This window comes from Talpa europaea (assembly GCF_964194135.1).
Source record: "Talpa europaea genome assembly, chromosome: 7".
NCBI lineage: Eukaryota > Metazoa > Chordata > Mammalia > Eulipotyphla > Talpidae > Talpa > Talpa europaea.
The window spans coordinates 131,967,454-131,978,049 of record NC_140074.1 but is presented as its reverse complement, the minus strand read 5'-3'; the positions used below and the strand labels follow the sequence as shown (position 1 = coordinate 131,978,049).

At 62.0% G+C, this 10,596-nt stretch overlaps 1 protein-coding gene across 1 annotated transcript; it reads right to left on the bottom strand.

Moving 5' to 3' along the window:
- Positions 1-2,962: 2,962 nt before the first annotated feature.
- Positions 2,963-6,897, bottom strand: RPL38 (ribosomal protein L38). Its single transcript, XM_084237748.1, has 5 exons — positions 6,880-6,897; positions 6,641-6,676; positions 6,445-6,505; positions 3,315-3,437; positions 2,963-3,010 (listed from the first exon to the last, which is right to left on the bottom strand). Exons 2-5 carry the CDS (start codon positions 6,641-6,643, stop codon positions 2,985-2,987), a joined length of 213 nt encoding a protein of 70 aa, XP_084093874.1. The 5' UTR covers positions 6,644-6,676; positions 6,880-6,897; the 3' UTR covers positions 2,963-2,984.
- Positions 6,898-10,596: the final 3,699 nt, after the last annotated feature.

The window sequence follows — 10,596 nt, the reverse complement described above, 5'->3', positions numbered from 1 at the left end:
GTGCCCGGAGGTCGTGGGCTGGCGGCGGCAGGGGGCACCCCGGGGTCTCCCTCTCTCCGGGAGGGGGGTCAGGACGGTAGGGCTCCCGGCCTGTGTAGGGTGGGGGAGCGCGGGCTTAGAGGAGCTTCCCGAGGCCGGCCTCCGCCTCTCGTGCAGTGAGGGGTGACTGTTACCGTCCACTTTACTTGAAATTTTGAAGCACTTTAAATCTTTCTTAAACGGACGGGGAGAGGGAGGCCGGGTCAGCCAGGGGCCCAAGAGGACAGGGTCACTCTCCGTCCTGGCCCGGGCAGGGTGCTGGTCCTTGCAGTGGCCGCTGCAGGAGAGGAAGCCGGCCCTGGGGTGCCGGTCACCGGCGTGCCTACCGTGCCTGCAGACAAGCCCTCAGCCCCCCGGGCCCTGGCGCTCAGCACAGCCGGGGCCTCCTGCCCGGCCCCCACCCGTCAGCCACAGCCCAGCGGCAGCTGCCCATGCCCGTCGTCACACCGCCTTTAAAGGGCGGAGAGGCCCGGGGACCTGCCTCCTCCTCTACCCAGCCACATGGCGCACTGGGAGTGTCCCGGGGGGAGGCGCCAGCCCAGACCCGGTGGGAAGGGTCTGTGTCTGGGCCCTGCAGTGGAGTCAGGCCCGAGGACTGACCTTGAGCCTGGTATCAGGGAGCCCCCCCCCCCCCAGGCAGGGCTGGGCACAGTGAGGGATGGGTTGGGGAGGTGGAGCCTGTCCACCATACAGGGAGATGCCAAGTTCTCCCTGGCGGCATCCCCGAGGCCACTGGCTGCCGCCTGGAACACCGAGGCCGCGCGGCCGGCCTGCACCCAGGTAGTGACCTCTCTAGCTGCTCCCCCGAGGCCCGCTGGCCCAGACAGCGAGCCCGGAAGCGGAGGCCAGGCGCCCTCCCCAGGCCTCCCTAGGGAGGAGAGGCAGGGTTCCTGCTGCAGACCTGCCACTGGGCCCCCAGCTCGCTGGTCACTGGGGGCGCAGCTGGGCAGGGCTCAGTGAGGCGACAAGCTGACCTCGGCAAAGCCCTGTCCCCAGGGCCGATTCCCGCCAGCGGAGCGAGAGACTCATGTCCTGAGTGGGAGCCTCTGGAATCCGCCCCGGCCACCGTGGTAGATTTTTCAGAAGCGCCCGGCTGCCGGGGCACCGCAGGGCCGGGAGCTGGGTGAGAGGAGCCAGATGCGCAGGCTCATGTCCCAGGAGCCAGGGCTCCTCTGCACAAGGCCTGGGGAGACCCAGGCGGTAAACTACCCCGCCCCCAGCCCTGACTGCTGAACGGGGGAAGCCGGAGCCACCGAAGGTGCCCCACGTGGTGTCAACAGCCGCCAGCGCCCCGCGGGCCCCTTCTAAGGAGACAGGACCCAGCCTCCCTCACACCCTGAGCCAGGGGTCACTTCCCTTGATGAGCCAGTCCAGGCTGCCGGGGCTCGGAGGTTGTGCGATGGCGCCCCCTTGTGGCCGGTGCCAACACAACACCCCCGCATTTCAGCGCTGCGGCTCAAGCTTGAGCCAGGCCCCGTGACCCCTGCAGGAAGCCCAGGACACATCACAGCGACTACTTGCTGGAACCACAGGGAAACCGAGGCCACGATGACAACTGCCAGAGGCGGCCTGGCAACCCCACCCGGCCGAACAGCAGGCCCTGGGCCGGGAACCCGTCACTGGGGAGCCGCACAGCCCACGCAGGCTGCCCCGTCCTGGGACGTTTGTTCCCGGATCCATGTCTTGGCTTCAGTGCGTGTCCCATGGCACCTGCCAAGCCCACTGCCCAGTCTGTCCTCTGTGGGGAGGAGGTGGGGTCCTTCTACCGAGGGAGAAGGGGGCCATCCTCAATAGGTGCTGGGCGGCCACTGGCCATGGGACCAGCACCCCTGCCGCCGCTTCTCCATGTGAGGCACTACACCAGGCAGCTCCACTTCCCCAGGGCTCAGCTACCCCGTGCAGCGGGCAAGCTTGGAGGCCCCTCCCTGGACAAGTGTCCAGTGCCTAGTGGTCAGACCCACAGAGGGGCAGTAACTGCTCAAGACCATGCAGGTTAGTGAGGGGCAGAATTAGTCAGGCAGGGCTGAGACACCTAATGGCCCACACTCACTCTAGGGGGGGGCTTGGGCTTCAGTGAGCAGCCGCCATCCCTGCCCAACTCAACCTCCACCCCACTCCCCAGAGGCCCAGGGCCAGATCCAGGCCCCGCCCTTTAAACGTCAACTGGCTATTCTAATGATTGCTCTAAAATTATGAAGATTCCTTCTCTGGACCTCTGATGCAAATGTTCTCCCACCAGTGTTACCACCCCACACTGTTCTGAAACCCCACTTCACTAAGTATCCAGTCTAGCTCTGCCCCGGAGACTTCAGAGAACAGGCACGAGAGCCCACCACACCACAAGGACGACAGCGCATAGTCATTTCCAAGGCTAGACAATGTCTCACTCCATGTTCACGACCAGGGAGCTTTCGCCCGAGACCTTCCTAGCTCCCAAGTACACGCTGGCTCAGTCCCACCAAGCCCTTGCTCTTCCAACTGCCCACTTCCATCTTTCAAACTTGGGTTAAAGAAAGGATGGCCGGGCCTCCCTGGGGGCACAAGGTTAAGCACCGCACTATGAAGCAATCCGCAGCCTCCGCAGCACGAGTTCCATCCCTGGCCCGGCCAGGGAGAAACCACATGGCAAAGCAGACTTCTCCTGTCTCCCCGCTGCTCCCCTCAGCAGTGTAATTTCAGTCAGTCTGCCTGTTCTGCTCCCCACTCTGTCTCTGGGGAATCCTCTCACCCCCACACCTCTGGTCTGTACCCCAGCTTGTGTATGCATAAATAAAATCTGATTTGTCCACTGGGACTACAGCCCAAGATGAGGGGTGCAAGAAGGTATCAACTAGGCCCCAACCCAATGTCCCCATCAGAACCACATTTCCCTTTCCACCCTCAGAGACAAAGCACAGGTTAAGAATTTTTAAATGTTTAATACAGTTCAAGTCAGCAGGCCCGGCTCACTTCAGCTCCTTTACTGCCAAACCTGGAGGAAAAGAGATACAGTGAGTCTCCAAAACCCCCTCTGAAGGCAGCACTTCAGCTCAAGTGCACCCCAAATGCTCATGAAGTGGACCCACTGGGGAGGTGTTGCTTTAAACAGTAAGTCAGTGATAACAAAAACACCCCCAGGCTTGGGGCGCTTTCTCCAAGGCTGAGTAGCGCTCCCTGCGAGCCCCCTCTGGCCGCCCCCCATGCTCTGCTCACTCTTCCCTGCATTCCCCGCCCCCACCCCCCAAATTTCCGAACAGGGACAACTCCAGACAGGTGGCACCGCCAGGCAGGCTCACCTGGGGGCAGGGACTGCTTCAGCTTCTCTGCCTTCTCTTTGTCCGTGATGACCAGGGTGTACAGGTATCTGCTGCATCGGACTTTAAACTTCACATTATCCTTGTTTTTCTTGATCTTCACGGCTGGAGAGAGCAGCGGGCAATTAAAAATTCCACCCCAGAAAACCAGCCACAGAGCTCACCTGCGGGGACGCCCTAAGAGGCGGTCACCGCTCCCCACAGCAGTGACCCACAGCAGAGCTGTCTTCCCTGTGCTCGGTGTCCCGGGGGCTGGGTCTTAACAATGAACTGCAGAGGCGCCTGGCCAGGGGCACAGCACCCCCACCTCACTCCACAGAGTACCCTGGGGGCGGGGGAGGAGGGTGGAGAGCCTCACAGGGCTCTACTCCTGGGGACCAGTTCCCCACTGAGGCAACCTGGGGTGAGTCGGGCTGTCCCTGCAGAGTCCCGCGCCTGGCTAGGGGCACAGCACCCCCACCTCACTCCACAGAGTACCCTGGGGGCGGGGGAGGAGGGTGGAGAGCCTCGCAGCGCTCTACTCCTGGGGACCAGTTCCCCACTGAGGCAACCTGGGGTGAGTCGGGCTGTCCCTGCAGAGCCCCTTGCCCGACCGTGCAAGCGGAAACCTCCCCTAAAATGTAGGCAGAACCCATTTCCCAGGCTCTTCACGCTGCCCAGTCCATGCCGGGCCCACAGCGCCACACGGGCGCTCCAGGCACGAGGTGGGCAGGGCCGGCACCCCAACAGCCAGGCCGTGTCCGCGTGCTTCTGTGGGGTGGAAGACATCACCTCCCAGCTCAGACCCCCAAGAACAGGCTGCTATAAAAGGAGAGGTGCCCACCCGGAACAGGGCCAACGCCCAAACACCAGCCTCACTGACTCGGCCCAGGCCTGACCAGACACCCCCCCATCGCCTAGAAGCAGCAGGTCGACCTGCACCCACAGCACGCCTTCTGCCAACAACCGCAGGGGCCAGGGCAGGAAGCGGACACACTGGGCCGGGAGCCTGCCCAAGCACTGGCTGCAGCAGCTGCATTTTAATCAACCCAGAGGCCCCGGTATTCCTCCAAGTCCACCTGCCTTTGATCTGCACTCACAAATGGCGATCTTCATTTTATTTTTCTTTTTGAAACAAGACAGGGGCTTCAACCCAGCAGTCCGAAACCGATGAAACCCAAATTGTTTGCCATCGACCTAAATCCAGACTGTGCTGAAGCTGTTTCCTGCATGGTTTGTCTCCCCAGTCACGGTCCAGAGGACTGAGAGGCTGCAGGAATATGCAGGCGCAGATGGAGGGCCCAGCTTTATCTCCAACACCGTGGAAAGGGACTATACATCATGGGGCAGCGCCCTGTGCTCCTGTTCGCCACCTGGACAGAGCCCAGGAGAGCGACCTCCCTGGGTATCCACGTTGGTAAATGGCCATCTATATTATGCACAATCTGAAAGGTCCATGCAGGGGGCCGGAATGCAGGAGCCAACCAGGAAGCCCACCTGGGGGGCAGGAATGCGGATACCTGCCTGGAGGACAATGAGCCTCCCCCTAAGAGTCTCTTCTCAGACAAAAAACCTCTACCTGCCCCACAAACTTTTCCTGCCATAGGAGCCCAATTACCCACCTGACCTCTCCTCACCCTATAAAACCCTGCATCCCCCTAACAACGTGCGAGGCTTCACTGACCCCCGCCTTGGGCGTGTGAGGTCTGCCCGGGGCGCAATAAACTTTCCCTCCCTTTGAGAAATGTAGCCTGGCTCTCCTTTTCTTTACCGCCCCGAACCTTTCACAATCGAGAACTATAGTGCTTGTTAGAACTATAGTGCTTGTCAGTATCGCATGCAACACTCGCTGAACACCCTGCCGAGTCGGGGGCCACCAGCCCCAGCCCTCACCAGCCAGAGTCTAAACCCAGGCTCCCTGACAGAGGCAAGACAGACGAGTTGGATGAGGAGCCAGTTCCTTGATGTGCTGTCTGCGCCAGGCCAAACCTGATCCCCCTGCAGAGACACTGTTGTCACCCCAACAGAGGGGCTGAGGGGTTTAACATACGGACCACAGTCACCCACGGGTAGGGCTGGGACTTGGACTCCATAGCCACCCAATGCTGCGATCTGAACAAAACTCACAAGATCATTTTTTCCCTCCTTATGACATGATGTGTGCAAAACAGGGTCACCTGCGCACCCACAGCCACCCCAGGGCAGCATTCCGTCCGGACCGCTGGTGCCCACGGGTGCTCATACAGCAGCCACCACCAGCTTCAGGTCGTGGGGACACAACCAGGCCCCCCTCGCCCTCAATGAACCCACCAGAAGCCTCTCCTGCGCACATGGTGGCTGCTCCGGCCATGGACAGAGCATTACATGGGACCAGTGTCCTCACCCCCTTCAGCCCAAGCCCCAATTTCCAGAATGTCAGCTTTTCTTTTTATGGCAAATCCACGTGGGGGAAAGGAAGCTGCCAGGAGCTTGAGGGCTGGGGGCTGAGGAGCCACTCGGGGCCTCGCACTGTTAGGGGGAAAAGGCTGTCCTAAAGCTAATCCCACACAGGCTTTGTGGCCTCCACCCCCACCCCAGGCCAAAGACACTGGGAACTCCACATCCCATCCCCACCTAAGGGAAGGTGGCTGGGACCTGAGGGTGGGGTTAAGCAGCCAGGTGGGGATAAAGCCAGACACGTGGGCTTTGGGGGGTCCCCCATTTTGGCTCTCGCCCAGCTCGCAGTGTCCGGCCAGCTCGGAGAGTGCCTTTGGGTTTCCAGGTCGGCGGATCGGGGAGGACGCATGAAAGACTTTATTTCCCTATTTTCTCGCTGAGTTGTCCATTTTCCTGATTTCCTTTTCCCTTGTAAATAAACCTTTTATGAACCTTCTGTGTGTGCCTGCAGTGGAGTGTTCATAAGTCCCTTGTCAGCGCGCGGGTGAGGACCCACAGCCAGGCACCCCGCTCAATATCGGGGCTGCCCTGTAACAGCTCCGCGCCCCGTCCTGCCGGGCCCATCACCACGGGGCGGCAGCATCACCCCCAGGCCCGGCCTGACAGCCCCGGCGCGCTCGCCGCCGGCCCCAGCGGCCGCGCAGCCCGAACTCGGGGCTCCGGGCGGCGCCCCAGCCCCCCGCGGGCGGCCACTCACACTTGGCGTCCTTGCGCCGCGCCGTGAGCAGAAAGTCCTTGATCTCCTCGATTTTGCGCGGCTGCAACACAGAAGAGAAACGGGGAGTGAGCCGCAGAGACGGGGTCACGGCCGCGGGCCAGCCCGCCAGCCGCTCTCGGGGTCCCGGAGCCCCGGGCACCGGAGCCAGGCCCCCCCCGGCGGCGGCCGCACTCACCATGGTTACGGGGCTTGGGGACGGCGCGGCCGGCACCTGCGGGGAAGACAGGCCAGGACGTCAGCTCGAGGGCCCCCGGCGAACCCCGCGCCCCCGCCCGCCCCCCCGAAATACCCGTCTCATCGCCCTCCATCCGCCTCCCCCTCTACCCCGACCGAGGCCCAGCGTCCCCAAGTGTCTCCTGGCCGTGGATTACCCCGGATTAGCCCCCGACCCCCGAGTACCCCGAAGACACTCACAGGCACCGGCGAGCAGCAAGGAGGCCGGAAGAGAAAGGGACTTCCGCTTCCGGGAGGTTAAGCGCTGCCACAGCAACCGGAGTACGGGGTCTGAGAAGGGTCAAAATTCACATAGGCGTTCGCCTTGCCCATTGCAGCATCTCTGCCCCCGTGTGGCCGAGACTGATAGTGCAGCTCCGCGCACCTACCTGGCCGCCTCCCCGCTGCACCTGGCGGGTCCCGCAAACCCCAGCTCGGCTTTGTTAGATCTGATCTCAGTTGCAGCTTGAAGACGGAGCATGTCCTGTCTGCCGCTGTCATTAGACCTGTGCACGGGGCCTCGATGCAGAGCGTTTCTCATTTAATGGAAGGGCCTCGGCTGTGGGGGGCTGAGCATCTCCGTCCAGGATTCATTCCCTCGTGGCCTCCTCTCCCGCCCACCTGTGACCCCTCCCGCGCAGGACTCCCTTTTCTCTCTCTAGTTAATGGAGCGTGCCCACTTCCTGCTCCCGATTCCTTTAGGGACAGGTGTAAACAAAAGCAAGTAACACTTCTAACAGCGGAGGTGACCCGGGGACCTCAGTGACCTCAGGGGCCCCTGTGCCAGGCAGCTCTGTTCTTACCAACGAGGGGAACGAGGCTTGTGGGTGCTGGGACCCCCCACTGCTCAGAGTCCCAGCCCGGGTTGGGGGTCCTCAGGGGCAGCAGCCTGGGAAGGCAGCCACTCCTGGCTCTTCCTGTTCCTCCAGCCTGCCTCCCAAGCCTGATAATATATATATTTTTAAGATTTATTTATGCGTACAAGAAGTGGGGTACAGGCCAGAGGTGCGGGGGGTGAGAAGATTCACCAGAGACAGAGTGGGGAGCAGAACAGGCAGATTGACTATAACACACTGCTGAGGGGAGCAGTGGGGAGACAGGAGAGGTCTGCTGCGCCATATGGGTATCTCCCTGGCCTGCTGGGAATCAAACCTGCACTGTAGTGGCTGCAGACGGCTTCACAGCACTGTGCTCGACCCCTTGTGCCACCAGGGAGGCCCCTGATGATATTTTCTCAGCGTATGTTTACCCTCGGCTCTCATGAACCCCCTCCTCGGGCAGGCTGGGGGAAGCCTATACTTATCGATTTTATTCTTATGCTCCACTTTTATTTTATTTTATCCTCTCTACAAGTGTCTACATTTTATTATATTTGTTCCCCCCAAATTTAATAACCTCACAACAGGATGCAATTGCCCGTGTGTGTTACCACCGAGCAGCTCACACAGAAGAGCCAGGACTTGCCTTGGAACTTGGGCTGCCCCCACCCCCCACCCTGTCCTTTCCTCCCGCCAGCCCAGCCCAGCCCAGTCGAGCCTCTCGCTCTGGGTGCTGGAGACACAGGGAAGACTAGACCACAGTCCTGGCGCCTCCCCCAGCCCCCCTCCCCTGGCTGGGGTCACCAGCCTTCTAATTGTACTACAGAGTCCTTTAAAAGTAGCCAAACTCTGGGCCTCCCTGGTGGCTCAAGGGGTTAAGATGCAACCTATGAAGCTGTCCACAGCCACTGCAGCACGAGTTCGATCCCCGGCCAGGGAGCTACCCACATGGCGCAGCAGACCTCTCCTGACTCGCCTGCTGCTCCCCTCAGCAGTGTATTTCAGTCGATCTGCCTGTTCTGTTCCCCACTCTGTCTCTGGTGAATCCTCTCACCCCTCAAGCCTCTGGCCTGTACCCCAGCTCTTGTAGACATAAATAAATAAATAAATCTTTAAAAATAAATAAAGTAGTCAAACTCTGTTTCTGTAACTCCAGAGGCATCGGGGTGCTAACGACAGGAGAAGTTAACTGCTATGAGGTTCATCTCACAGTGTCTGAAGGTCGGGGCCCAGGAGACTCACCCTGCCTCAACCTGCCTCTGGAGGGACATCCCCAAATTCCCCCCAGCTTTCCAGCCCTCCGCCATCTCTGGAGCGATGTCTCTCTGGTCCTCTCTATCCTGCTGCGCCGCTGGGAGCGCCCACCCTTTCAGCGCAGCCCACATACCAGCGCCGCCTGGCTCCAGGCGCTCCTGGGCCCGGTACCAAGTCCTGCCCATCCCTCGAGCCCAGCTGCCACCGTCAGGACGTTTCCCGCTGCCCCTGCCGCTGTCACTCAGGCAGTTACTCACGCACACCTCCTGACAAGCTGTGGCAGCGTGACACTTACACGTTTGTACCCACTTTCCTTGGAGGGCAGGAGTGGGGTTGGGGTTCTGTTGCTCGGCCTAGCAATGCGCCTCCTGAGCTGTACCTGCTCCTGGTGCGGGCGGCTGGCGTTCCAGGGCTGGCGGGGTGGAGGAGCATCTCCGAGCACTCGCTCTGTGAAGGGGGAGGAGTTGGTGGGGGTGGGTGGAGGGACGCAGGAGTGGGTGGTGGGAGAGGGAGAAGGAGGAAGAAATGGAGAGCTGGGAGGAAGAATGGATGGACGACAGATGGACGGGTGGGTGGGTGAAGGGCTAGACGGGTGGACCCGTGGCGGCTTGCGATGATGGACGGGTGGAGGCTTGGGGTGATGGACGGGTGGAGGCTTGGGGTGATGGACGGGTGAAGACACAAATGGATGGAGGGAGGAACGTGAATTGAGCACTGCCCGGCACATAGTAGATGCTCAAAAAGTTTGAGGAGCTCTGCCTGGTGCTCCCCACCCCCCAGCACTGGCAGGACAGGGGTGGGCAGGGGAGGGGCTGCACCTCCCCTTCGGCAGTGATCCCAGACAGACAGACGTCCAGCGACCCGCGCCAGGCACATCTACTCAAGCCCCAGAGGCTCACCCCAGCTCCCCCAGGGGGCGGGCGGCAAAGTAAACTGCAGCTGCAGAAAGAAGAGACAGCAAACCCGGGGGCGCTTCCCGGGAGTCCTGGGAGAAGAGCCCCAGGCCACGGTTGGGGGGCGAGAGAGGCCTGCAGCCCGAGGGGGAGCCCAGGCCGCTCTCGCTGCTGGCGGTGCTGCCCCACGTGAGGGGGACAGCTGCACCGTGGCCCCGGGGGGAGCCTGTGCGGGTGGAAGCCCCCGACTGCCAGCAGGACGTGGCATGCCCTGGCACAGTTGCCTGGCATCCAGGTCGCGCTGACCATGGAGTGTGGGGGGTGGCGTGGACCGTCCAGGGGCAGCAGGGCAGCACCCGAGGCTCCAGAGCTGGAGTGTCCCGGCGCCATGGCCAGAGCTGCGGGGCCCTCTGCTCCTCCCTTGCCGCCTGCACCCGCTGGGCTCCAGCCACCCCGGCCGGGTCCACAGCAGGGAGACCCCCGGGCACCGCCCGGCCGCCCCTGAAGGCTGGTGGGCTCAGATCCTCTTTGGTTTTCAGGACACACCGCAATTGGGAGCCGCGCCGGCGCCCACCTCCCTGGGGGGCAGAGGGGTGTGACCCATGCATGGCCTCCCGGCCCCCCAGATCTCTCTCTTCAGTTCCGAGTGTTCAGCCAAGGACTGTTTCCCGCGCTCCTACTCTGTGCCAGACCCGGGCGTGCCCTGGGAGTGGCCGGCGCGGGCCTCGCAGGTCGCCCTCCTGCTCACAAGACAGGCCCAGAGCAGCGCGCCTCAGACTCCGCTGAAGACGCTTCCCCAGGAGGCTGGACAGCCCTCGGCGTCCAGCTGGCCCCCCTGGGATGGAAACAGAGAGAGAGGGCTGGCCTCCAGCTCTGCTCTTTCCCCCACGAGGGGGGCGCCGCCCTCAAGGCCTCAAAGGCCCCCATCTCCGAACACCATTACATTGGGGGTC